The sequence below is a fragment of the Catharus ustulatus genome, chromosome 9 (genome assembly GCF_009819885.2).
Source record: "Catharus ustulatus isolate bCatUst1 chromosome 9, bCatUst1.pri.v2, whole genome shotgun sequence".
Lineage (NCBI taxonomy): Eukaryota > Metazoa > Chordata > Aves > Passeriformes > Turdidae > Catharus > Catharus ustulatus.
In genome coordinates this window covers 11,404,695-11,431,106 of record NC_046229.1, presented here as the reverse complement: position 1 = coordinate 11,431,106, position 26,412 = coordinate 11,404,695, and the positions used below count along the sequence as shown (strand labels likewise).

At 54.8% G+C, this 26,412-nt stretch overlaps 3 protein-coding genes across 5 annotated transcripts in view; 2 read left to right on the top strand and 1 right to left on the bottom strand.

The window, feature by feature from the left end:
• The window catches only part of IPO13 (importin 13), a 36,876-nt gene extending 22,898 nt beyond the window's left edge, over positions 1 to 13,978 (top strand). For 2 of the 3 annotated variants that reach the window (XM_042779560.1, XM_033067205.1), the window contains 15 exons: positions 111 to 231; positions 538 to 685; positions 858 to 1,039; positions 1,925 to 1,951; positions 2,636 to 2,770; positions 3,002 to 3,145; positions 3,533 to 3,613; positions 4,195 to 4,332; positions 4,407 to 4,503; positions 6,338 to 6,390; positions 12,459 to 12,525; positions 12,689 to 12,747; positions 12,877 to 12,966; positions 13,117 to 13,298; positions 13,412 to 13,978. In XM_042779560.1, coding sequence (XP_042635494.1) covers positions 111 to 231; positions 538 to 685; positions 858 to 1,039; positions 1,925 to 1,951; positions 2,636 to 2,770; positions 3,002 to 3,145; positions 3,533 to 3,613; positions 4,195 to 4,332; positions 4,407 to 4,503; positions 6,338 to 6,390; positions 12,459 to 12,525; positions 12,689 to 12,747; positions 12,877 to 12,966; positions 13,117 to 13,298; positions 13,412 to 13,511 — 1,624 coding nt within the window. In that variant the 3' untranslated portion in view covers positions 13,512 to 13,978. The remainder of the gene's footprint in view (positions 1 to 110; positions 232 to 537; positions 686 to 857; positions 1,040 to 1,924; positions 1,952 to 2,635; positions 2,771 to 3,001; positions 3,146 to 3,532; positions 3,614 to 4,194; positions 4,333 to 4,406; positions 4,504 to 6,337; positions 6,391 to 12,458; positions 12,526 to 12,688; positions 12,748 to 12,876; positions 12,967 to 13,116; positions 13,299 to 13,411) is intronic. The other variant, XM_033067206.2, reaches the window with a different exon arrangement.
• Positions 13,979 to 14,426: 448 nt separating this feature from the next.
• DPH2 (diphthamide biosynthesis 2) lies at positions 14,427 to 18,246 on the bottom strand. Its single transcript, XM_033067510.2, has 6 exons — positions 18,100 to 18,246; positions 16,514 to 16,626; positions 16,195 to 16,415; positions 15,364 to 16,002; positions 15,058 to 15,243; positions 14,427 to 14,971 (listed from the first exon to the last, which is right to left on the bottom strand). The coding sequence occupies exons 1-6, from the start codon at positions 18,244 to 18,246 to the stop codon at positions 14,841 to 14,843; spliced, it is 1,437 nt and encodes a 478-aa protein (XP_032923401.2). The 3' UTR covers positions 14,427 to 14,840.
• A 247-nt stretch (positions 18,247 to 18,493) lies between these two features.
• Positions 18,494 to 25,030, top strand: ATP6V0B (ATPase H+ transporting V0 subunit b). The gene is made up of 8 exons (XM_033067926.1): positions 18,494 to 18,648; positions 21,629 to 21,677; positions 22,161 to 22,244; positions 22,667 to 22,744; positions 23,319 to 23,388; positions 23,730 to 23,781; positions 24,159 to 24,349; positions 24,712 to 25,030. The coding sequence occupies exons 1-8, from the start codon at positions 18,582 to 18,584 to the stop codon at positions 24,733 to 24,735; spliced, it is 615 nt and encodes a 204-aa protein (XP_032923817.1). The 5' UTR covers positions 18,494 to 18,581; the 3' UTR covers positions 24,736 to 25,030.
• The last annotated feature ends 1,382 nt before the right edge of the window (positions 25,031 to 26,412 follow it).

Sequence of the window (26,412 nt, the reverse complement as noted above, 5' to 3'; positions counted from 1 at the left end):
GAGCAGTGTCTGTGCCCTACTTGGCAGCAGGAGAGAAAGTGATGTACCCACACATGGAGCTCCCTGCATGGGTTGGGGACAGCATTTGGAGACACCCATGTTCTCTGCAGGGTGGACATCTCTGACACACTGATGTACGTGTATGAGATGCTGGGCGCTGAGCTCCTGAGCAGCCTCTATGACAAACTGGGACGTCTCCTGACCAACACAGAGCAGCCATCTACGTGGCAGGTGAGCAAAGGGACCCAGGTGCCGGTCTGACAGCTATAGCCCTCAGGGACCTATCCTTACCCTCAGTGGAGCATTGGAAGTAAAGGGACATGAGAGAAATGAGGAGCATGAGCACCTTGCCAGCACACATGCAGGCTCTCTGGGATCTGCTGTGGAGTGGAATAGGTCTTCTGCCTCCCTGTCCTTAGTGCTGCCAAGGGATCAGCCTGTTCAGCTACTGTGGGGGTGCTGAGCTGGTGCCTGGAGCTGGGGTTGGGCATCAGGGGTCAGTGCATGGCTCTGACAGTGCCTCTCCCACCCTGACAGCACACAGAGGCCTTGCTCTATGGCTTCCAGTCCATTGCTGAGACTATCGATGTAAACTACTCCGATGTGGTGCCAGGACTGATTGGCCTCATTCCCCGGATCAGCATCAGCAACGTGCAGCTTGCTGACACTGTCATGTTCACTATCGGTGAGTGGGCTGGGCTGGGCTGGGCTGGGCTGGGGAGGGGAGGGGAGGGAAAGCCCCCTGAGACCACATCTGCCCAGCAGCACCAGTGGTGAAAAGCAAACCTGGGCATTGCAGAATGCAGAGTAAGAACCTGTGGTGCAGTCTTGTAGTCTGATCCCATCTGTGTACTCAGGGTCCTTGTCTGAGTGGCTGGCTGATCACCCTGTCATGATTAACAACGTGTTACCACTGGTGCTCCAAGCCTTGGGCAACCCTGAGCTCTCCATCTCCAGTGTCTCTACCCTGAAAAAGATCTGCCGAGAGTGCAAGTATGACCTGCCACCGTATGCTGCCAACATTGTCGCTGTGTCACAGGTAGGAGCTGGGTGCAGATGGATGTGTGGTGATGACCTGGGATGTGCTCTGTGCAAACCTTTTCCTTTGTAAGGATCAGGGCAGGGGGACAAAGGAGCAGCTCAGGGCATCTTGCTTGGCACAGGAGATTTTTTTTCATTTGTAGGCTAGTAAGCCCATGTGGCAGGCCCTGTATCCTGCTGTGAATGCAGAAATGGCAGCCAGTGACAGACATGACTGCCAGGGGCTCTGCTGGGCTTGCACGTGGGTGTCCTTCCCTCCGGCTTTTTTTTGCCTTGTTGGGAGCAGCAGCCTGCCAGCTCTGCACCTGCCACATTGCTGGTGCCACTGCTGGGCATCTTGGGGGGGCAGTGCCCTGGTGTTCAGGCCTCTCTTTGGAGATTGAGCTGATCCCTGCAGTGCTGGCACAGCTTGTCTCATGCTCCTTCTTGACTCTCAAGATTTGGGGCAGATGGGTCTCAGAGTCCTGAGGCACTAGGAGAAAGGCTGGACTTGGGCAGGCAAGCTACCAGGATGTACATGGGAGCAGAGAGGTGAAGCGCTCTTAAAATCATCTCTGCTTTTAGAGCCTGGGGAGCACTGTCACTGGCATAAGGAAACCCTGGCTGAGGTTGATTCCTTGAGCAATCCTGCTGCAGAGCCTGTCCAAGCCAGGAGCTCCCCTTGCTGGGTGACTCAGTGGGCTGACTCAAGGGACAAGAATTTTAGTTCTTGCCTGTGGCAGGTTGTGGGGAGCACATGATGTTTGTCTGTGCCAACACTGGTGTTAGTTGTCTTGACCTCCTGTGTCAATCCTACCTCCTGTTGTCAGTCCTGCCTCCTGGAAGGGAAGGGCCTTTCTGCAGCACTCACCCTCCTCTTTTCCTCTCCCTTTCCCTTTGACAGGAGGTGTTGATGAAGCAGATTCACAAGGTAAGAGAGGCTGACTCACACCTCTGCTGGTTCTCCTTGCTCACAATGCCCCCTTAGTCATGCTCAGCTGAAGACACCAAGCTGTCCCCGGAGGAGACCTGGGCACTGCATCCATGGTGTGCAGGATGGGGAGAACCTGCTGGCTGCCTCTCGCTGCACTGCTGGGCTTCACTTCACCCACACTGGGCTTGGGGGCTTGGGTTGTGCTGGAAGGGTATGTCCCCTAGAGAGGGAGAAGGAGGAAGTTTACTCTAGCAGCAGTTCTCACTCTCTCCAAACCCAAGGATACCAAGATGACAGGCATGTTTTCAAGAGGAAGAAGGGAGATAAGTGTAGGAAGTGAGCCCCAGCCTTGCCTGTGACTAGGATAGGGTGGCTAAGACAGGTTGTGCAAAGGATGGCGTGTCCAGTTAGGTTGAGTGATGCCAGCGTCTTTGCACACCAACTGGTCTTTCCTTGGCAGGTGCTGGGAAGAGGCCATGTGTGCTGAAGCCAGAACTCCTGTTCCCTGGGAACAGAAGCTGTTAGGGAGCTGTTCCTCTCTCCTGCAGTGAGATGCACCTAGAGAGACCCAGATAGAGCAGCTCAGGAGCTGCAGCACACCCAGCTGGGACCCTGACAGCTGTCAGAGCACAGGCTGTGGGCTAGGCAATGACCTGCCCTGTTGTGTCTTCTCTGTCCCAGACAAGCCAGTGCATGTGGCTGATGCAGGCTCTTGGATTCCTGCTTTCTGCACTACAAGTGGAGGAGATCCTGAAGAACCTGCACTCCCTGATCACCCCCTACATCCAGCAGCTGGAAAAGCTGGCTGATGAAACGGTGAGTGCCTGTGTGCTGCCTCCATCCAGAAGTGGTTTCTCCTGCTGGCTGTAGCCCTGGGCTGCTGTGCTGAGGCAGCACTCTTAAATATGGGCTCAAGGGAAAGTACAGTGCAGGGAATCCCTCTCTGGCACTTTGCCTCTGCAGTTCTAGTTCCTCAGCATCCCAAAGACATGACTACGATTGAGTAGTGCAGTCTGTGTCATACTTTGGCTTTATTTTCCCTGGCAGCCCAATCCCTCCAACAAGCTGGCCATCATCCACATCCTGGGCCTGCTTTCCAACCTCTTCACCACCCTAGACATCAGCCACCACGATGACGACCATGAAAGCACCGAGGTCAAAAAAGTGCCAGTGCAGCAAGGACCCAACCCAGTGAGTAGAGCCATAGCTCCATGTTCTCTGTCACAGACTGGCCAAAGCCTCACGACTTACTGCAGGAGAGGGGGGTTAATGGGGATTGCAGTGTGTGCCAGCAAGAGGGTAGTGCTAGTCTATTCCAGCTAAACTAGCTCCTTCAGCTCATCCCACCACTCCTGAGGTAGACAGAGGTGACTTGCCTCTTGGCTAGGTGCTGCTCTGGAGTATGGCCTGGGTGCTACCTGCCAACTGTGAGCTGTGCCAGGCTGCTTCAGAAAAAAGCTGTCCAGCTTTGAGCGGGGTGGTGCCTGAAGGTTTGAATCCAGGCCATGCTAAGTCTTGAATCTCTCCTTACCAGTGCCATGGGGGCCAATTCTCTTCAGTGTCTCTCATTCCTTACAGGTGGTGGTGGTTCTGCAACAAGTCTTCCAGCTCATACAGAAGGTTCTCAGCAAGTGGCTGAATGATGCCCAGGTGGTAGAGGTAACCAGGCTTCACCTGTATACTGTCTGCAGCTCTGCCTGTCCTTGCTGACCTGAGTGGGGGACAGCAAAGGACAAACTCTGGGCGATGACCTGTGAGAGGGATGTCTTGCTCGGTTTTCTGGACCAGTGCTGCTTGCTGTCACCAGCAGCATCAAGTCATTCTTATCTGTCTTGTTCTTCCATCAGCTCTGCTTCTCTCCAGTAACTGAGGTCCTGCCATGAGCAGGGAGATACGATATACCCAGCCTGTGTTCCCTAAGAGAACAGTTCAGTTCTGAACTGGACTTGTATCATCTGGTTCTTGTCCAGTTTGTTCTGTCCAGTAATGCCCATGTGCAACCTCCCACCAGCCATTTTTCCCTGGCCCTTGGGGAGCCTTCCTGCTGCAGTGGGAAGGGTGTTTCCTGGTCACTGGGAGCATCCTGTCCTGCAGAGCAGGCTGTTAGTACCAGAGCAGGTCTGAGCCCTTTGCCTGGTTGGTCCCTGTCCCCATTGCCAGCTCTTTGCTCCTCTGGGACCCATCCATTAAGCCCTGGGAGAGATCTGCCTATTGTTCATGCAGTGCCTCTTTCCCCACAGTCTGTCTGTGCCATATTTGAGAAGTCTGTGAAGACCCTCCTGGATGATTTTGCCCCCATGGTGCCTCAGTTGTGTGAGATGCTGGGGCAGATGTACAGCACCATACCCCAGGTCTCTGCCATTGAACTCACCCGGCAGGTATGGAACTGTGCTTGGGAGGCTGGAGATGTGCAGGGCCAGCAGAAGCTTCAATCCTTCTCTCTCTTTTGCAGCTGGTTCACATCTTTGCCCATGAGCCTGCCCACTTCCCTCCCATCAAGGCCCTCTTCTTGCTCGTTACCTCAGTCACACTGACCCTGTTCCAGCAAGGTACGTAGGATTAGCCCGTCTGCGTGCTGGGGCTGTTGTCAGGCTTTTGCATGCATGGAATCTGGAGGCGTCTTACCAGGAATGGCTGCTTTCACTCCTAGCTAAACTAGTTGGGGCCATCTCTGTTTCTTGGATTCATCCCAACCCCTGGAAGGTGGGTACCTTCCCTGCAGGCAACAGAAGCAGGAAATCCCTGGGTACTCTGGACCTCTGTACTGTTACAGCAGCCCAGGCTGGATATCACATGCAGTAAGGGTCAAACTGGAACTGCAGTCCAGCTTGGCAGGGAGGCTATGCCCACAGGAAGATCTCTGGGCATCTCTGAGGAACACTGCTGCTTGTAGTGGCCTGAAATCAAGCCCTCATATGATCAGGAGAGTGTGTGTGTGAACAGCTGGGAAATTACTTTTTCAGAGTCACTGGTGGCCACCAAGTCCCTGCTGTGATGCTGAGGATGCTGGTGTTCTCCTGCAGGGCAGGGGACCCTCTTTGGCTCACTGCCCACCCTACAAAAAGCTAATGGGGTTAGAACAGGCTCCTTTGCACCATGGCTCCCCTCAGCATCTTGGTGACGTGCCCTGTGACAAATGTACATTGGAGCTGCTGGATCTGGTCCATCAGCATTACCACATACGGCCCTCAAGGGGTCTTACCCTTTGCTCACAGCTGGGTGCCAGGTAGGGTGATGGTATCCCCCAGCTCAAGGCTCAGAGCTCTCTAGAGAGGTGGTGGGAGACTTGAGGAGTCCTGCTTCATCATCACACCACGGTCCAAGCAAATCCCACTGTGCTGAGGTGTCACTGGGGTCAGTGACGAGCAAGCCAGGCTTCCTCGGATGTCAGGTCCCCGCTCATGCCAGTGGCATGTGGATATGTCTATGATGGAACCCTTTTCCTCGGAGCTGGAGAGCTGGTGATGCCTCCAGGAAGCAGCAGGCACGTCTGCAGGAGGAAAAGGGAGGGGACAGAGCCCAAGCTGTGCCAACACTTGGATGTGAGCTTTGCTCAGGCAAGCAGCTGTTCAGCTTGGTGTGTGGCCAGGACTGACCCCTTGGGTGGGTGAGCATGGTGAGCCCCTTCTGCTGAGCCTACGTGTGGCAGGAGAAGGGGGGCATGCCTGAGCCTACAAGGGCCAAGAAGTGAGTGTGCACAATCAGGTGCCAAGGTAGGGTGAGTGGTGCTGGCACAGAGATCTCTGAGCACTGAGCTGCTCTTTCCCATGAGGATGCTGGAGGAGACCTCCAGGAGGGTCCTGGACTCACCGTCCTGGAGAGCATCTGGGAATGGGGTGGGAGGGTGTCTGTGCCAGGGTCTCCTGAGCAGCTGATGCTGGTGACAAGCATGTGCACGCCTGAGCCCAGCCAGGTCTGTCAAGCATTTGCTGAGGTTTTGTCGTTCACTTGCAGTTACCTTTCAGGACCAAACAGTGCTCTGAAGACACCTGCTCAGTCCCCACAGTGCAAAAGCTATAATTCTCCTTGTGGAGATGGTGCTCAGCTAGCCCCTGCTCCTCCTTCTCTTCCTCCCCAAGGAAATGAAGATCTCCTCCTTGGCTCTGCAGCACCCAGGTGCTAGCTGGAGACCCTGGGGCTTTAGACCCTTTCCTTTGCAGTTTCTTTCTGTTCTTGGGTTCTCCAAGTTTCATGATTTTTTGTATGTTTTGTTTCTTTAACTTGCTTCAAGCTGCTCATGTTGCCCATCCCCTTCCCCACACACCCCTCCTCCCTTACACTCCTGTTTTCACTTGTAAATTCTTTCTGTATCACATAACTATATGATGTTGAGTTGCTGTTTGTATGATTTTTCTCTTAAGTTACATCTTTATTATATTTTAGGGCCCAGGGATCATCCTGATATTGTTGATTCATTTATGCAACTCCTGGCACAGGTGTGTTTTAGTTTCTTATTCATTCACTTTCTGTTCTCTCTCTTTCTCTTTTTAATTCAATTTAAACCTATTTTTAGCTTTCTGTTGACAACGTTTTTTTTTTCCTTTTAGTTGAATATCGAGTTTCTCCATCTGTTTCCGTGGAAGTTGAAAACAAAACATTCTCCTTTAGTTCTGGGTTCACACCATCCCCAGGGCAGTGCCCTCCTCTGCAGGGCAGCTCCAGCTCCCACCCCCTTGCTGGGCTGAAGCTGGCATGGGGTGCTTGGTGCTGCTGCTGCAGTCACCCTTGAGTGACAGACAAATTAGAGCATTAAGTGGATATTTTCCAACCCATTTACCTGCTCTCTGATGGGTCCTCTGGAGTAGGGACAGGCTGAGCTGGCTGGGGTCAGTGGGAGGAAGCCCCTGCCCTCAGGAGCAGGCAGCTGCCAGGGTTTGGCTCTGAGCAATGTGCTTGTGATGGCATCTGGATCTGGCAAGTGCCACATTGCCTCCTGCCCCAGCAGCCTGTCCGAGTGGTGGCAGTTCCTGTGCAGGAGCTGCTGGCTCAGCGGCACATGGGGACAGTTTGCATTGACATGGCAGGGGCTGCGGGCTGGCACGTGGGCTGGCACTTGTGTCACTGCTGGCAGTGGGCAGGCAGGGCCAGTGCTATGCTGTGTGTGTATATACAGCTGCCCAGTGTGCTCCTCAGCCTCCCATGGCCCTTAAGGGAGAAGCCCTGATGTCCTTGGTGTACTCAGTGTCCCTGTCAGAGACGTGTTCCCTGCCCACCTACCCACAGGGTGGGTCTGTGGCAAGGGGGGTGCTGACAGAGTTGCTTTTTGCTCTGTTTCTGTAATGGGGAGACCTCTAACCACACGTGCTGGACCAGTGGCTGTGCAGGAATACTCACCCAGGCTCCTCCCAGAGCTGTGGCCATCCTACCCTTGTTGACAGCCTGAGGAGGGTGCCTGGCATGTCCTGGTGCTAAGCTGTCAGACCCCTCTGATCCTCCTCTGGGTCTTGAGGGTTTGGAGTGAGCAAGAGGGCTGCACCTGACCTCCCCCAGGCAGGGTCTTCTCACGGTTCTCGCCTTGATGCCTGCTGAGACCCATTGCATCTCAAAGCCATACTGCAGCCTTTTCTTCCCTGCTTTTCACCTTGAAAGACATAACATAATCAAGCCTATCAGACTTCTGCTCTGCTTTTGGTTTTGGAAGCTGTGACCTTTTAACAACGGTTTTAAACATGATGGGAGGGTGTTAAATGGGGTCTGTGAATGAGGTTTTTGGTGGTGTCCTAACTGCTAGCAGGACCTCCATTTGAACATTGTGCCTGGTTTGGGGCACAAAATTTCTGTAGATTTATATCAGAGACCACAGAGAAAAGCATCTGGGAAGATGGCCACCTTGTACACATGGTGGGGAGGAAAAGCTGACGGAAGCCTGCAGAGCTGCATGTGTCTTGGAATGTGTGAAAGGTAATGTGCCAATTGTAGGTAAAAAACCCTTTTCTGTTCTCCATGAGTGGGACAATCAGTAATGAGAGGAAATCATGGTAAAGGATCCAGGTCTGGCAGGAGAACATCTTCCTAAGAGGGCAGGGAAGCACTGGAAGATCAAGTCGGGAACTGTTGTTGCATAAAGTTATTGAAAGGACCCAACGTGCCCATTGCTCTTGGAGGGGAGGTAGAAGTGATCCTGACAGGGTGTAAGGCTTTAGGTGATTCTGAACAACTCTCCCAAGGCTACTTGTTGTTTCTTTGGAAAATACTGAATTTCTCTCTGGCTTGGGTTCCTCTTCCGTGAATGGATGCAGAATATTTGTGCTTTCTTGGAGAGAAAAGTGCAACCGTGCTGCACTTCCATGGGGTGTACTGTGAGACCAAGCACTGCCCATCCAAGGTGCTGGGAATCTGTTACACACTGTCCTTGTGGGCAGGATCTGCAGGCACTGTGCTGGCAGCTGGCCCCTGTCTTGTGTGCGGATCTCCAGATATCCTTCAGGGGCACTCCTGCAGGAACAACTGAGAGGCTCCTACCTCTGTGTCTTCTCCATCTTGGATCACTGTGAGACATCTGACATCATGCTGCCAGCCTGACACTGCCTACTCAAGACCTGTTCTTTTCCTGGGCTTTATATTCCTGAAAACAAACCTGGAGACCAAAGGATCCCATCCTCGTCTTCTCTCTTCACGCATAGAACTCAAGGTTTCCTCTTCTTTGGCGTGACACTTCTCACAGACTGATGATCTAGTGAAGTGCTTTAAAACCCATCAAGAATTGGCCTTAGCATGCCTGATTGACTCCTTGCTCTCAGGACTTTGAGGACTGTGTGATGGCAGAGATGGGTCTAGCCCATCCTCTTCCAGAGGACCATACTCTGCAGTGATGCTGTGAAAGATTTGTAGATCACAGAATTAAACTCAGAAGGAACTGCAGATCTCTTCAGACCAGATTTTTGTGTGTCAAGAGCTGTATTTTCACGCAGTCTCCTCTGCCTGCAGATCCCTTGGCAGAGTAATGCATCTTCTGGAGCAGCAGTGAATTTGGGCACTAGAGTGTGTAAAGGTGGAGACTTTCCCACTTCCCTGACCATCTGTTTTTGTGGTTGATCATCTTGATGGAAATATCATCTTCCCTGTTTCAAGTTTGTCTGGTTCTTCCTTGCAGGCACTGTTTCTGCCTTCTCTTCCAGCAAGTACTGTCCTGCCTTCTGATAACTTAGGAGAAGCTCATGAGGCCTGCATATCAGCTCTCTGTCACCAGCACACAGAGACAACCATCTCTCTCTGTCACAGGACTCCTGCTGACTTTATCTTTGGACTTGGTTGCAGCTCTTGGAACTGCCCAATTGTTGCAGCTGATCCTTTTGCCACAGTGTCAGTAGGCAATTCACTCTTGATGATGGCTGGCTGATCATGGGAGCTGCTGGCTTAAACCAAATGACAGACAAACGTATCATACTGCCCAAAGCGAAGGATAAAATAACAAGTCTGCCATAAGGCTGCACAGAGCAGTGCTAGCATCCTGTTCCCAGCTGCTCCCTCCTTCCACTGCTGCATGCTGGGATGGGTGCAGAGCATTGCTGCTGCAGTGCCCAAAGTGAGCATCCCACCTGACGGGCATGGGGCTCAGTTCCACCCATGCAGCTGCAGCACCTCTGCCCAGGACCACATGGCCTTGGTGGCTGGGGCTTGCACCCAGGTCTGCATTGGCAGAAGCAGGCAGGTTCTGAAGTTGGGTAATCCGTGGGTATCCCATGTGTGCTCATGGTTGCAGGTAGGATTTTGGGACTCTGAAGCCTGCCTTTCCACCTCATCCACTCCACCCAACAGGGCTTCTCACTTGCACAGACTTTGGGAACATTTTGATGACTTCCCCTGACAGATCCTTGGGGCAGTCTGGGTGTGCAGGGCCTCACCAGGCAGAAGATGCAGGATTGACCTCCTGTAATGGCACAGACAGTGTCTGCCCAAGCACATCCAGCTTTATTCCCCACCTCCCTCCCATCATGGTCTGGTCCAGGCTGCATGCAGCAGTCGTTGAGCTCTCCACCTCACCTGCTCCAGCCAGACTCAGAGAACCCCATGGAGGGCTGGGTTCAGCATGCCCTTGCTGAGGCTCACTGCTCCTACCTGGCCAGCCTTATGTGCCCTTTTCAAAGCAAGAGGCTCTGCTCTGCCAGGTGTGAGGTCTGGGAAGAGATTGGATGCTGGACACTAAGGCTGTGTGTTCTGGAGAGCTGCAGGAACTGGTGGTGCAGTCGCCACTGCCCTCTGTCTACTGGAGGAGTGGATGTCCCTTCTATGCCTGTCTGTCTATGAAGAAATGGGAACAGAAGAGCCTGCTTTGAAGACCGTTCTGGTGGTCTCTGAGCTGCTGTGGAGAACCCAATGTTCCCTCTATGCTGTCCTGCAGGACAGTTCTGGGAGAATGAATACCTATCTCTCCAGTGGCTGCTCATGCAGAGATTGTGGGGGGGATGTTTGAAAGCATTTAAAGACCTGCCCCCATGTTACCAGAGGTGCTCTGGCAGGAGACAGGAAGATGGACTGGCAAGAAGAGATCCTAGAGCTGGAGCAGGGTTCCTGGAAAGAGTAGCTGGACATACCTGGTGTTGGGAAAGAGCTGGACCTACCTGGTGGTACTTTCTTATGGGAGAGGCTCTACAGGGCCCCATCTTGTGGGGGTAAAAAAGCATCTCTCTTTACATTAGACATGTGCATATCTACCCAGGTCTGCATTGGGCTTGCACTCTGCAAAGTGTCCTATGGGAAGGAGCTGTCCCAATACTCGTATGCTTTTCCCCATGGCACTGATGGAGTGAGAAGCAGATGCTGCAGTGAATCTGCAGGAGAACTTAGGGGGCTCTGCCTGCAGTGGGTCTGGTTTGGCTGGGAGAAGCACCCTGCAGGTAGGTGGGAACCTGAGCACATTGGAAGACTTGTGCCATATGGAACTCTTGTAGCATGCAGGACTCAGGTTAAAACCCATGGACAGGCAGGATAAGATGAACTTGCAGCTGGGTGGTTATCCCAGGAACCAGCTGCCCTTGAGCGACATGCTGCTGGGGGAAAGGCTCAGAGTCCCTGCTCTGGAGCTCGCAGTACGGTCCCAGCAGGGATAGTTTCCCGGGGCGAAAACTGTAACATCTCTTGCAAGTGTTTGTCCTGTATGGGGCCAGCTGAACAGTAGCAGCCTTGATGAGGGATATGTTGCTAAGCAATTGCTCAGCCAGAAGTTCACCTTCTGATTGGTGCCAGTGCCTCAGGAGCAATGGTGCACGGCCTGTATATACACACACAGGTATAACGTGGCCCCTGGTTGCCCCATGAAGCCTGTATCCTTCAGTGTCCAAAACTGAATCTTCTTTTTCAGTGTGTGATAGAAGATGTCAGAAAGGAGATAGGGTAGCTCTGAAACCTGCTCCTCAGCTTCTTGTTTTCCAGTGTCTGCACTGGGCAGATGGCTCTGCACTGGCAGATCTGGAGATCTGGAAAGATCTCCAGGGACTTTCCCTGAAGAAGACGGGGTGGGAATTAAATATATTTTGCACAAAGTAGAGACCACAGGGGCAGATGGCTCTGTATCCTGGGTGCTGTTGACTGAGAGTTGTGCCTGCTTTTATCCCTGGGACAAGGCTCACACAGCAGCAGTGGCCCCACACAGAGCTCAGCCCAAGAGCTGCCTGCCCTGGTATGCTGCTCTCTGAGCTCTACGCACACAGCAGGGCTGCTCCAGTGCTATGGCTGCTGTCCCTGGTGTTGCAGATACAGCAGGGCAGGAGGCATGGCTGCCATTCCCAGTGCTTTTCTGCAGCAGTGGGTATGGTGGTCAGGGTATGGATGTGGCTGCCTCATACAGCAGAGCTCACTGAGGCAGGTCAGAAACCCTTCCCATTGAGTGGAGGGTGCAGGCTGAAACATTCCCACCCAGTAACTGCTCAGTGTCAGCACCAGGGGGACTAAGTCATTGCGCAAGGTACCATAGCTCAGAGTGTCTCCAGCAGCAGTGCCTGACCTGCACGGAGGCTGGTGGAATCAGTGTGTGGTATTAAAAAAACCCAAGCTTTCTTGATCTCAGACTTGCTTCTCAGGAACTGCCAAGAAATGTTGGCATCTCACTGTCATCCAGTGCAGTCTGGGGCTACTGCTTGAACCAGTTGCTGTGACCCCAGGGATGCCAGCATCTTCAGGAGAGGAGCGAAGTACATGGGTGGCTGGTCTCTGCTGAGCCCTGCATGGCTGCCCTTGTCCTAGGAGTGGTGCTGCTGCCTGATGTGCTCTGATGGGACAGGAGCCCTCTGTGTCTGAGTATCTGCACACCACTGTGGCACCTATCCTCAGGTCCCGGGGTTAGCGGATCCTGGGCGTAGCAAACTGCCTGGCTGTTTGAATTATATTCTTGGGGAGGGGTAAAGTGATGGTTTGCTGCTGTACTGTGGGAATCTGCCCTTTCCTGGGGGTGTGCTCAGGTAAGTGTGTGTCCAGGCAGAGGCTGTCTGGGGCACCGGGTTCCTTGGAGGCTTCCTGGCTGCCTCTGCAGCGCTGGGTTCATGCTGCCTGTCTGTGTGCCTTGCAGGCTCTGAAAAGGAAGCCGGATCTCTTCCTGTGTAGCAACCTGGACGTCAAAGCAGTGTTTCAGTGTGGTGAGTACCATGGGCATGGAGATATGCTCCAAATCACTCTGAGGAGAAGCCAGCCGGCTCCTCCTGTAGAGCTGAGTGCAAAACAGACAAGGGTGGGGACCACAGGGCTGATTTGGGATGGCCAGGGGGTTTTCTGGCTAACCTGAGTGATTTTTACTTGCAGGTGTCCTTTCACTCAAGTTCCCTGAGGCCCCAACAGTCAAAGCATCCTGTGGCTTTTTTGTGAGTATGATGGCATTGTGGAGTCCTCTCTTGAGAGCTGGGAAGGCAGGAGTGGGGCTGAGGTTGGACACGGGTGCTGCAGTGTGGAGCCTGTGCTGGCACTGAGCGAGCCTGGCCTCTGTGTTGCAGACGGAGCTGCTGCCGCGTTGTGGAGAGATCGCCCCGGTGGGACAGGTCGTGCATGAGAATGGCAAAGCGCTGCTGCAGGCAGTGCTGGAGGTGAGAGACCCTGACCATGGGCTCCCCAGGCAGCACTGGGCTCTGTTCCTGAGCAGCATCCCTACAGAGCCAGGGCAGAGAGCCCAGCAGCATGGGTGGGAGCAGGGAGAGTGACAGTGTGGGCTCAACATGTTGTTTGCTCTGTGGCAGGGCATCGGTGGCCAGGCTTCCCGCAGCCTCATGGATCACTTTGCAGAAATCCTCTTTGCCTTGAACAAGCACTGCTTCAGCCTCCTGAGCATCTGGATCAAGGAGGCCATGCAGCAAGATGGCTTCCCCTCAGCCCGAGTAACTCCAGAGCAGAAGGAAAACTTCAGCCAGCAGATCCTCAGGTTTGTGTGCCACTTGCCCTGGCAGCTGTGCCCCACATTTCCCACAGGAATGACTCCCCTGCATGGCCCGTGCAGCCCTCCTACTTCATGTTTGTCCCCTCCCTCTGTCTTAGCAGAGAGCGTGTGAACAAGCGGCGAGTGAAGGAGATGGTGAAGGAGTTCACCTTGTTGTGCCGAGGGCTGCATGGTACAGAATACACAGCAGACTACTGAGCACCTGGCCAGGACCGTGGACGATTTGCCTGGACCAGCTCTTCCCCACAAGGAAAAGCCCCCCCATCCTCCCTGCCCTGCTGCAGTACGGCTCATAGAATAACCCTCCACCTAGAATTAACCCACTCGGGACGCTCCTCAGCTAGATTTGGTGGCCGCATCTTGGTGTCAGCATCTTTGTTTCCCCCAGCATGCTCCCTCCTCGCAGGGAACAGGAGTGCTGGCTGCAGGAGGCGGTGGCAGGGCAGGGGAAGCCTGGGCAGAACTGCCCCAGAACAGGCTGCCCCATCCCCGGGCTACCAGCCCCTCCCCAGCCCTTCCCCATGGGTGCCTGTGCCCCACTGTGGGGAGACTGCCCTGTGCCTGCAGCAGTGGCTGGCTGGGCAGGGGGAATTTCCCTCTGCTCATTTGTACGTGTGGTTGGGAGGGGGGAGGCCCTGCACCTAATTATATTAAGAATATTTCTATGTTGTGGCTGTCATTATTGCAGTGCCCACTTTGCCTGCCTCTTCCCTCTGGGGAAGAACCAAGTGGAGGAGGTTAAATCAAGGCTGGGATGCCTCAGTCTCTCCCTGGCTTTGGGAGGGATGGCAAAAAACACTCTGTCCTGCTTGCCCAGCATGGAGCATTAACAGCCCTGCCTCACATGAGAGGGGCTGGGCTCCACCCCTGCCAAACACTTCCTGCAGCACAGGATCTGTGCACCCCATTCCCATTCATAAGAGTAGCTGAGGGGCTTGTTTGTTCTCGGAGTTCTCCTGCCCTTGCCTCAGTACCCCAGCCCGGCCTGTGCTTTCACTGTTGAAGCTCCTAGTTCTGGTTTTCTGTTCTCTCTGGCTGGTCTTAGCTGACACACAAGGTTCTGCTCCCCAGGTGGGCACATTTTTTCACTTTTGGGACAGCTGGTATCACCCATTTGCGCTTCTCAGCTCATGTTTTATTCTAAAAAACAGTTCATTCACAAATCCTCTTCACCTTTAGTTAGGAGAAGTAGTCCACAAAAGCCTCAAGTCCCAGCACTTGTCAGTTCTTGCAAAGTTGTGACCTTTCCATGTAGGTACAAAGCTGCCCTAGATGGAGGAGCCCTCAGAGACTGGGTCTGGGCCAAGTGCCTGTCTGTCCTGGCCCTGCTGCTGCCCTGGCCATGAGCTTCAGGGTGCCACAGGCATTCCTGAACACACGTGCAACTCCTGCTTTCCCACTGCAATATTACTGATCCAAGGCTGCATCCAGCAAGGTGCCAGCTGGCAGCAGGTCTAGCACCCAGTGGGACACAATACCTGGGCCCCCACATGGCCCCACTCCTGATTGGGTGCCAATGCTGCTGAATCACGGTTGCTCACACCCTTCATCCTCATAGGCAATGGCAATCCCCCGTCGGCCCTGCACAGCCTTAGAGACAGGGGTCTGTCCCAGCTGCTGCTCCAGGCCCCGCCAGCTGCGGGACTCCAGGAAGGAGGCTGGGAGAAGAAAGGGAATCGTTACCGAGAGAAGGTGGCACTGCCCCTGCACCAGGGCTCAGTCCCACCATGAAGGCAACACAAACCTGCAGGGCTGATCTCTGTGAGCGCCCATGTCTGGTCCCTGCAGGCCAGGGTGGTGCTGGGGGTCAGCTGAGAGGCCGGGGGGTCACAGAGGTGGGTAGCACGCATCTTCCCTGTGATCAGTGAGACATCAGGAACAGCCTCCGCTGCAGGAACAGCCGGTGGGAGCTCAACATGCGCACAGGCACCTGCCAGGGAAAGGTAATGTTAGCTGCTCCATCTATCCTGGAGCAACCACAGCTCACAAGCAGGACAGCTGGGTGGAACATGCCCTGGGAGGGTGTTGGGCAGCTGTCTTTAGCTATTACCTGGCAGCAGGTCTCGGAAGTCTGTGAGGTAGTTCCCCGTCCACTCACGGGCTGGGTTGCAGGCCAGCTCCAGCTCATAGGGGGTCACTACAGGTCGGTAGAAGTCACTGGAGTCCAGGAGGGAGTTCTGAGCACAGGCCACCAAGACGAAGATGTCCACCTCCAGGAAGTTGGCCAGCTTGGCGGGGTTGGGCTTCCCCACGGCCAGAGTGTAGCTGCGCTTGCCAGCCCGGCTCAGCAGCTCCCGGAGGTGCTGCAGCACAGTCAGATAGCCTGCCACGCCAAGGGTGCCCACCAGGATGCCCACCACACTGGCATCCCGGGCCCGCTCCACCAGGTACAGGCGGCGCATCAGGGCCCGGTTGACATTGAGGGTCTCCCGGCGGCCGCAGCCGCTGATGGGGTTGAAGGAGCTGAAAGGGCAGCAGTTCCAGGTCAGCATGAAGTTGGTGAGGGTAAGGCCCTCAGCTCCCACGTAGAACATGGCATAGTCCTGCAGCCCTCCTGCAGCCTTCACCAAGAACTGGCGACCAAACTTCCGCTCCTCCCCAGGCACTGCGGGGCCAGGAGGATCTCCACACACCAGCCTGGAGAAGATGACATTGGGGTACTTGGGGCACAACTGCTGCTCCAGCTCACCTGAAGGAAGAGAGGAGTGAGAACAATATCTGGCCATACTCCTGACATGGAGAAGGTGCAATAGATCAAGGGAAAAGACAGAAATCAAAGCTGTCACTGTCTGGGGAATGACTGCCTGCTTGGTCTGACCCTGGCAGCTCTGCAGAGCTCAGAGCAGTACCAGAGCCCCCCTCCCTGCCCCGGAGCACTCACCCATTGCATGGGCATAGACCACATCGCTCAGCACCACCACATAGCTCTGCTGCTCGGGGTAGAGCTCCTGGAATGCCTCTGTGCAGCGCCTGACGTCCAGGGGCTGCTGCCCAAAGATGTGCAGCACTGGGAGCTTTCTGCAGGGGCTGAGACAGGCTGGGCCGTAGTGCAGCACTGCCTCGGCACCCACATGCTCGGCAGCCACTTCATCCACACAGCAGCTGCGAGGAGAACCCAGTGTCAGACTGGCTCTCCCGGCTCCCTGGCACCACCTCATTCCCCCTGCAGGGGAGCCCCAGGACACCCTTCACACACCGACCTGCCGTACGTGGTGTCTCCTAACACGTACATCTCGGCCCTGGTCGCTGCCTCCATCCGGCCTGCCACCTCCACTGCATCTGCCAGGAGCTCATCAGGGAACTGCAGGGCAACCTGGTGGGAACAGAGGGTGAGGCAAACAGGAATGAGGCACTGGGGACGGTGAGATGAAGAGACAGGAGATAGAATGGATACCCTCAGAAAGTTTGCTAATATGAAACTGGAGGGAGTGGCTGATGCATCTGAAGGCTGTGGCATTCAGCAGGACCTTGATAGGCTGGAGAATTAAGCAGAGAGAAACCTAAGCAGAGAGAGTTAACAAAGGCAAGTGTAGGGTACTGCACTAGGAGAATAACCCCAGCTACCAGAAAGAAAGGCTGGTGGCTGTCCTGCTAGAGAGCAGTTCTGCAGATAAGGATGTGGGAGTGGGACCTGGAGTCTTGGCGGGTGACAAGTTGACCATGAACTGGCAGGGCCCTTACAGCCAGGAGGGTCAATGGGATCCTAGAGTGCAATGGGTAGAGTGTGGCCAGCAGGTTGAGAGTGATGATCCTGCCCTTCTATTTGGCCCTGGTGAGGCACATCAGGAGTAGTGTCTCCAGTTCTGGGCTTCTCAGGCTAAGAAAGACAAGGAGCTACTGGAGACGGTCCAGCAGAGGCCACAAAGATGATGAGGGCTCTGGAGCAACTGTCTTGTGAGGAGAGACTGAGGGAGCTGGGCCCATTTAGAGAAGTACAAGTCTCTCTGTACAAGAGAAGACTGAGAGGAGATCTGTTGTGGTTTAGGAATGGTATTCCCCAGTTCAGTGCTTCCAGTGAGCCTCTCCAAACCATGCTGCCACTTGCTTGCTCCCCCCTTCCCCCTGCAGAGGGATGGAGTGGAGAATCAGAGGCACAAAGGATAAAGATCACAGGTCAAGATCAGAGCGACTTCCTGGAAATAGCAAATTAAATAACGGTAACAGCAACGCTATTAATAACAATTAATGTCCAAGAGACAAATGATTCACACACGAGTGCTCGATGCAGGGCTCTGACGATACCTGACCGTGTCACACTATGGGACCCGGGAAGGACCCCTTCCCTGTCCCCAGAAAATGATGGGAGGTGGTACAGAGTAACCTCGGGGTCGTGGCCTGTCTTCTCCTAGCTACTGCAAAAATTAACCCTGTCCTGTCTGGAACAAGGACAGGATCTCATCAATGCATATAAATATCTCGAAGATAGGTGCCAAGAGGACCGTGCCAGACTCTTTTAAGTGGAGCCCAGCATCAGAAAGGAACAAGAGGAAGAAGCAATAGCTATAAACTAAGACAAAAAAAGTTTCATGCTAACATGAGGAAGGACTGAGGGTGGCAGAGCATTGGAACAGCTGCCCAGGGAAGCCGTGGAGTTTCCATCACTGGAGACATTCCAAACGGATCTGGGTGCGTTGCAGTATAACCTGCTCTGGTGACCCTGCCTTGGCAAGGGAGTTGGACTGGATCATCTCCAGAGGTCCCTTCCAATCTGCTAACAATCCTGTGAGGCACCGGGAGAGGGGGCGGCGCGCAGCCCCCGGCCGGCTCCACCCTCGGTCCCACTCACCTTGCGGAACCTGCCATCCCGTACGAAGGCGGCGGCCCGGTCCATCTCGTAGAAGGCGTCGAGGTCGCTCCGCGGTGCCGCCGCCACGGCCGCGCGCAGTTCCCGCCGCAGCGCAGCCTCCCCATCGCTGCTGAAGGCCGTGGCCATGGCGGCACGCGGGACCCTGCGCTCGGTTCCGGACTGCGGAGCGGCGCTGGCCAATGGAAGTTCGGCTCTGCCTTCCCCGCCCCGGAAGTCCCGCCCACAACAGGGCGGAGAAGGGACTGCAGCCAATAGAAAGACGTGCTGGTCGCGGTGCATTATGGTGTGTGTAGTTCCCCCCACTGTCAAACCAGGTAGCCAATAAGCGGGCGCGGTGGCAGCGGCGTCGTTCCGCTGCTTCCGTCAGGGCGCTGCAGTTCCGGTCACGTGCGGCTCGCGGGTCAGGTGACCCGGCCCGATCTGCTCCCGCCGCACCGCCCGGTGCCGCCGCCGCTGCCGCCATGACGGGGCTCGCCCTGCTCTACTCGGGGCTTGGCCTCGCCTTCTGGACCACACTGCTTGGCGTCGGTCAGCGCCGGGGCGGAGGAGGGCGCGGGGCCGCGGAGAAGGGGGTCGGGGGGCCGTGCTGCGGGGCTGAGCCGTGGGGCAGGAGGGATCTCCGGCCCGAGGGCAGGCTGCTTGTGTCCGTGCTGGCTGCTCCTTTACTGCAGAGGGGCTGGGAGGATTGCTTTGGTGTGGGAAAGGAAGACGGACGTTGAGGGGTGCAGTGTTGTCAGGCCCCCAGTTGCTGCGGTGGTCCCCAGGGCTGGTCCGTGGTCTACGGCACGACCGGGAGCGCTGCTGGGGGGCTCCCCAGCCTGGGCATCACCCCTCGGGGCTTGTAGCTGCTCCCTCGGAGCCCCCAGCCGTGCCTTGTAATTCCCAGTCGCTGTTGGATGTGCAGCTTTCAGCGCTCTGAACCTGTCTGGATTGAGCAGTTGATTTGTTTCTCTGTGTGTGCGAGAGCAGGAAGGTGTTGGTGCCAGTCAGGGGTCGTGCTTGGATTCGGGAGATTAGGGGAGGCAAAGGCAGGAGGAGCCTGCCCTTCAGGCTGTGATGGTTGATGTCTCTCGGGTGGAAAGATCGCCTTGCTATGCCAAGCTGTTTCAGCATGAGAGAACATGCAGGTTTGCATGATTATGGAGCTGCTGCTTGGCCATGTTGCAGCTCATGGCAGCTCATGCTCTGCTGCTGAAGGTGTTGGGCTTTTGGAAGATGGATTTAATGCCCTAGGGCCAGCAGGTAGATTTTGTGCTGGGACTGCTGCTTATTCTTTCTTAGCACAGAATGAAGTGACCACAAACCAGGCAGAGGCTGGGGAAACCTTGGCGCTTGCTTCAGTGTTGGGGTGAGGGGAGAGAATGAGTCCGAAGTGAAGGGTGTCTCACTCCCTCGTGTTTCCAGGGCCTGGTGAACCCAGTGTGGGCCTAGGGTTTGCTCCCTGGACTCTCTGAATCATCGCACTAGTGCAGATTCACCCTGTGAATGTGAGACTGTCGGAAAATCTGGCTGAGCTGAGTGCAGTTGCTATTAATTTCCCCTGCCCTGTTGCAGTCCCTTTTTGAGGAAGGCCATGAGCAGGAAGTGGTCTTGCTCCATGCAGTGTTGCAGCAATGTAATTTTTGTGTAATTTGTCTTTATCCTAAGTCTTGCTTTGATCCTCCAGTTCTGCTGCCCTATCTTCTGTCCTGGCTTTGGGGCTGCAAGTCGGAGCTCAGAGGAGTGTCCTTTACCCTGTTTCTTTTGCGTATGAATCTAAGATTACACCTGCTCTTGAAGAGATGAAAGGTGCCCTGAGGATCTGCTCTGAGCTGGTTATAGCTCTTTTTTACCACATCTGGGGAGTGGAGGCAGCTGAGACTGGCTAGGTTCAGTTCCTGTTCCGAGAGCCAGGCAGCAAAGCCAAAACACAAGTAACAGACTGGCTGGGCCCAGCTCTAGAGATCATCCTTGAAGGTTGCCAGGCTGGTTGAAGGCTGGGCTGTGGCTTTCCTCTTTATTCCCTGGCTGTGGTGGCACCATTCTTCATTCTTGTTGGCACTGCAGGGGATGGAGGCACCCCAAATCTGTGGCAGAAAGAGTGAGCAGTGTTACCACCTCCCATTATGGGCCTCACTGGCTTGCCTGACAGTGCTTGTGTACTCCCCTGAGTAAGTGGTGTGCCAAGACCTGAACTGTACATGGAGAGGTGAGCACACAAGAATAATGGGGACATCCTTGCTGCAAGGGATCTGCAGTGCTTAGGCCTTCCAGTGGGTTGAATTGTCCTGCAGGTCTTGGCTGTGCTCAGGGAAGGGCTTGTCCAACCTGGGGGGCACGGTCCTGCCCCCACGTTTCTGCTGGGCACATTGCTATCACTCCCCATCATCCCATCACTCTGGGGTGAAAGGGAGCAGTGGGACACATACAGTGACCTCTTTGCTGTATTTGGGCATTTCAGAAATCTCCCATTTCCTCTTTTCCCAACCGTATGCAGGATCAGCGTCACACAGGCACTGACTGGTTACAGTCAGATATGGTAGAGGTGTCCCTTCACCCTATCTGTCTGGTGTGGAGCACACAAAGCCATGCCTGTGCTTATCTGTTCCTTAGGGCTAGGTCACCCTCCTTTTTCCAAAAAAGAGCAAGTGTCACTTCTGGTCTGCAGCCGTGTTTCCCACTCAGAAGCTCAGAGTAAGGTAGGGTTTTGGTGCAAGCACCTCTGCATGTGCCTGGGCTGTGCAGGGATGTGACTCCTGGCTGTGGTTCCTGATGGGAGATGAGCACATTGGAAAGGAAGGGCTTTTCTGAGTTTCTCAGGGCAGTGCTTTGGTGTCTCCCACCTGTGTTAGAGTATAAATTTATCTGGAAATTACTCTGGGGAAAATGCTGAGGACAACAGCCACAACCTACAGCCTTGGAAAGGGGATGTTGGAGGAAAGCTGGAGCTTCTCATGTTGATGGGCAACTTGGAAGCAGCACAAACACCGATGGGATGGTGATGTAGCAGCATGTGATGGTCACTCAGGGCACAGCCTCGTTCCTCTTGTCCCTCCTATGGCAGGGAAGAGCTCACAGCTGGTCCCCTGGACCTGTGGCTCTCCAACAGAGCTGGGCCATTGGAGAGCCACATGGAGACCGTGCCAGGGCACAGGGCTATGGCTTGCTCTTGAGACCCTGTAGCTCAGCATGGTCTGTGGTGCTCAGCAGGATCAGGGAATAGAAAATGGATGTGACCACAACCATAATCATCTTCTGGGCAAGATTGTGATGGGGTCTGACAGTATCATAGGTCCAGGCTGTCTGTCCTGTGCTTATGTGGAATTGTTGGGATGACAGGGGTAGGATTTGGAGGACACATCCTGCCCCACAGCTCTGCATGCCTGAGCCAGTGTTCCCAGTAACCTTCCTTCATGCTACGCTGTGCTCCTGGGCCTTTGCCTTGGGCTTTGCGGGTAGGGGAGGGTCTGGCAGTGCTGAATCCAGCTAGTGCCTCCCTGGAGGTTTCCATCTTGTTCTTGCTTTCCAGGGATCTGCTACACAATATTTGACCTGGGCTTCCGCTTCGATGTGGCTTGGTGAGTTCCCTGCAAACACGGGCATCCTCAGGGCTGTGTGAGGAGGCAGGCGGTGCTGGCGGTGCCTCCCCGGAGCAGCACTTGCTTTTGAGTGATGAGCAGTGGTCACTGCATCACAGGAAAACAAGAGATACAGTGAGCAAGACCTCTGCCCTCCGGGAGGTGGGATGGATGCAGCCCATGTGTTCCTGTGGCTGGCTCTGTGCGAGGTCCTGGTGCAGCTATTGCTGCTCTGCCCTCCACGTCTCTGAGCCCAGGCTTCCACTTCACAGTGAGGGTTTGGGAGGAAGATCTTGATCCATACAGGTGAGGATCCTGTGTTTCAGGCTGGCAGAGAGAGGTTCTCATGTCCTGCTGTCTGGCTGCCCAACCCATCTTGGCCTTTATAATTTGGTAGAGGGGTACCTGTTTTGGGGTAGGCTGTGTGGAGTGACTACGGGAGCTCAGTCTCTGTGCTAACTCAGGACACTTCTTCCTCTCCAGGTTTCTCACGGAGACCTCACCCTACATGTGGTCCAACCTGGGCATTGGCTTGGCCATCTCCCTGTCTGTGGTGGGAGCTGCCTGGTGAGTGGGACTGGCTCTTCAGCATTCTCCTGCTGTCCCACCTTGGTAGCTGTGTATACAATGCAGTTTTCCCACAGCAGAGCAGGGTAGAACAATGTGTACCTGTAGGGCTGTGGGTCACCACAGCAGTGAGGCCAAATTGCTGGGCTGCTGGGGGTCTGGGTGGACCATTGGAAAGACAGGGAAGTCTCTGGAAGCTGTACTCCTGAGCCTGGGCTGTCCACTGGTGGCTCCTGTGCTCCAGCAGTTCTGCTGGTGTAGGTGGTGCAGCCTGGGGCCAGTCATACCCTGGGAGTAGCTAGGCTTGAGTGCTCAGTGTCCCCAGCTGCATGCCTGATTCTTTGCTCAGCCAAAAGATCCTGGTTTCTGTATAGAATTCTGCAAGTGCCAGACCTTCCACCAACCACCCTTGTCTGCCACAGGGGGATTTACATCACGGGTTCCAGTATCATTGGTGGTGGAGTCAAAGCCCCGCGGATCAAAACAAAGAATCTGGTGAGGTAAGCACAGACCTGGGGTTAGTTCTTGTACTGCACCTGAGTGGGGCAGGTCACAACCCAGTGAAGAGGCTTCTGTCTGCTCTCTAGCTGGGTGCTGCGGGCAGACTGTTCCTTGCTGAGTGATGATGGTGTTTGCTTTCAAAACAAAGAGCCCTAAAAGAGCCAGAGTGCTGCTTTGAAGGGTCACTGTGTGATATCATGCTGTGAATGAGCCCAGTGTGTTCAAAACAAACACCCTGAGATCACACATCCTGCCTAGACAAGGGTTCTCCTTGCACAACGCTTCCACAAGGAACAGAAACACGCTGGTGAAGGGCAAGGCTTCCTAGGCCTGCTTCTAACAGGATCCTTGCAGTTCACTCAGGTGCCACAGCAGAACCAGCATCCAGCCTTTGTGCTTGGCAGCTCCCCCTAGTTTGAAAGGAAAGCAGTGAGTAGCTTTCCATGTGGCTATGGAGGGGTCTGGCTGGCTGGGCATGTGGTGGCAGGGTCTCCTTGAGGTGGGGGTCCTTCCCCTGGGACACTGGTCAGACTGACTGAGACACTGTGCTCAGGCTTTGCCTTTCTCCCACAGCATCATTTTCTGCGAGGCCGTGGCCATCTACGGGATCATCATGGCAATAGTCATCAGCAACATGGCTGAGGTATGGAGCACCTGGGCTGCCATGCCATCCCTGCATCCTCAGGGCCATGGTGGGGATGGGCAGCTGGTTGTGGGCCAGTGTTGTAAGGAGTATCCCTGTGGGGACTTTGAACACTGTTGTGCCTTTGGGAGCCCCTGGACTGGTGGTGTGTAGTGATCCTTGCCTGTGATGAAGAGAGGGCTGGGAGGGCACACACAAGGCAGATGCCATGAAGCCGGCGTGATGTGGAGTCAGGGACTGACTCTGGCCAAAATGTGGCTGCCTCATGCTGTACTGGGGACAGGTACCTTCTCCAGAGACCACAGACTTGTCACTAACCCAGGTCCTGTGCTTTCTCTCAGCCTTTCAGTGGAGTCACCCCAGAAGAGATTGGAGCCAGGAACTACCACGCAGGTAAGGACTGCTGGGTCCCTGCTGCTGTGGCTGTGAGCACTGCCACACCCTGACCCTCACCTGACCTACCCATGGTCTGCTGCTGGTGTCTGAAGCACATGTGACTCTTCTGCCAAAAGGCAGCTTTTTACTTACCTTCTCGAGGCCCTGCACCCAGTGGGCTGTGCTGCCAAGCAGCAGCACTGCTCCTCCTGTCAGTGGTCTGGCACTGTGGGAGCTGGGGTACACCTCAGAGCACTCCTGCTTCCCAAACAGGGTGTTGCTGGCTCTTGGCAGCTCCAGATCTTCTGTCACCTCAAGGCAGAGCTTCTGCAGCCTGTCCTGGGTGCGGGTGGAAGTGGGTTACACCCTGCTCTTGCAGTGTTCCTCCCTCACAGGTTTCTCCATGTTTGGAGCTGGTCTGACCGTGGGTTTATGCAATCTCTTCTGTGGGGTCTGTGTGGGCATTGTGGGCAGCGGGGCTGCCCTGGCTGATGCCCAGAATGCCAGCCTCTTCGTCAAGATCCTGATCGTGGAAATCTTTGGCAGTGCCATAGGGCTGTTTGGGGTCATCGTTGCTATCCTGCAGGTAGGTACCTGCTTCCTGAGGCCACCAGGCCTACATGAGCACAGGTGCTGCCACCCTGGATGCTCTCCAGCCCCAGGGAGATACACCTGTGTTTCAGCACAATCTTCTGCATTGGGATGGGGAGGCTGCTTACAAGGTTTGGGGTGGCACAGCTCCTCCCACAGCATACTGTTCCTATTTGCAACATTTTGAACCCTTCTGATGGCCTCTCTGTCACCTTGGGTGCACCTTGTATGATGTTCTTGTCAGTGGGACTGATAAGCTGTCTGCAGCTTCTGGGTGGTCCTGGGATGCTTGGGTGGGACTGAGGTGCTGAGCTGGGGTTTATGGGCCACAGTCTAACCTCTCTTCTTTTTTTCTAGACATCTAAAGTAAAAATGGGCTGAGCCCTCTTGCACTCGGCCTGTTCCAGCCCACCCCAAGAGGTTCTGTATATACTTATTTAATGTTTCTATACTTGATTGGGGTGGGAGATTCCTGGCGTTGGGAGCAGGAGCCTGACTGTGTAGAGCCCCGTCCTGCGGATCAATCGGCCCCCTGGAAGAAACAGATTTCTCTGTGTGAATTCTGCCCCCAGCAGCCTGGCCCAGCCTGTGGGGCCCTGCTGCTGCCCGTCCCTGGTGTGTAGAATCAACCATCAGTGCAATTCTGTGTCAGTGAAATAAATATGGTTCTTGTCCAGCTCTTTCTCTTCCCTGTGCATGCTAGGGAGGTTTGCAGAGAGCAAGTTTGGCTGGTTTCGGCTGCCTCAGTGCTCAGAAATTCCTTTCTGCTTCTGGCAAAATCCCTATCGTGTTCCAGGAGTCTGGTGGGTTCCTGCTTCTGTGGGGTTAATTCTGTTACCTTGTCAGGCTGCTAGAGCCACCCTGTGTGGGCTGTGGGAACACAGAGCTGTGCCTTGCTGCCTGGAGCAGGTACAAGGCTGTTGGAACAGGCAGCAGGCAGCTCTGAGTTGCCTCTGCCAGGCTCCTAGCAGCCCAACATAAGCTGCTTTGGGCCTTTCAGCTCGCATCCAGATAGTTTAGTGTAGTGGAGTGTCCATAGCCCCATTGTGCAGCTGGGGAGCAGCAGAAGTGCAGGCAAGTGAAACTTTTGCCCCTTCAAAGGATGTCCTCCAGCCAGCAGCTCCATGGTATAACTGTTGGCTGCATAAAGGGGCTCTCCAGTCTGTAATGCCCCTCTGTCCAGGGGGCCCTGGCAGAGGTCCCAGGGGTGGGGACGCTTTGTGCTGACTCTGTTCCCTGTCTTTGGCTGTGCTGAATAGTGTGGGGAAGCTGGCTGTAGACAGCTGGACCTGCAGCTCATCTGCTGCTTGGGGAAAGGGAAGGACAAGGTCCTTCTGCATGTACTCTGCAGAGAGCCTGGAGGCTGCTGCTTCTGCTGTATCCAGCACAGGGCCCTCATCCTGTTCTTCTACCAGTATACCTTCATAGAAAAAGCACTGGTCTTCCAGTGCTGTGTCAGGGCACACGCGTGCTTAGAGCTGACCTTCTCTCTTCCCCTGTGGACACCACAGGGGCAGCAGTGAGACTGCTGATTCTTGCCCTTGAACTAGGGCAGCTGCCTCTGCATGACCTCTCTGAGATCTGCTGCTCTCCTGCCTCTGTTCCACATTGTCCTATGAGTTTTGGGACTGCTGTGTATTTCAGCCCTGGGTGCATGACAGTTGTGGGGAAAAACAAAGCCAATGCCCTTGCTAGCTGTGCTGGCTGTCCCCTGGGGCTGGAGGCTCTCACAGGAGAAATGTGAGACCTGTGTAGTGGCAGGACACAAGCTGGGCCCTGCCTGGTTGGAAGAAAGAGTGGCAGGTGTGGGCAGACTTTTGTTGGTCCTGTGTGGGAGCTGTAGAGCCATTTCATCAGACCCACACCAAACTTAGGAAGGGGATGCTTGGGGTTAGAGAGGCTGTACTGGTGTCAGAGAAGCTGTGTATGAGTTAATCATCTTCCTGGTTAGCAGCTGTCTAAAACGGGTTAGGAGACCCTTTTTTTTTTCAGGGATGGGCCTTGCCCTGCCCTCCCCAGATAGAAGTGTATCTGCTGTCAGAAATGTGCCTCTGTGAG

Excerpts from the sequence above, each read along its gene's own strand:
- ATP6V0B (XM_033067926.1), top strand. The coding sequence starts at position 18,582 with ATGACGGGGCTCGCCCTGCTCTACTCGGGGCTTGGCCTCGCCTTCTGG. Across the intron at positions 18,649-21,628 it reads GACCACACTGCTTGGCGTCG|GGATCTGCTACACAATATTT; the intron begins GTCAGCGCCGGG and ends CTTGCTTTCCAG. Across the intron at positions 22,745-23,318 it reads AAAACAAAGAATCTGGTGAG|CATCATTTTCTGCGAGGCCG; the intron begins GTAAGCACAGAC and ends TTTCTCCCACAG.
- DPH2 (XM_033067510.2), bottom strand. The coding sequence starts at position 18,246 with ATGGCCACGGCCTTCAGCAGCGATGGGGAGGCTGCGCTGCGGCGGGAA. Across the intron at positions 16,416-16,513 it reads GGAGACACCACGTACGGCAG|CTGCTGTGTGGATGAAGTGG; the intron begins GTCGGTGTGTGA and ends TTCTCCTCGCAG. Across the intron at positions 15,244-15,363 it reads CTTCCGAGACCTGCTGCCAG|GTGCCTGTGCGCATGTTGAG; the intron begins GTAATAGCTAAA and ends TTTCCCTGGCAG.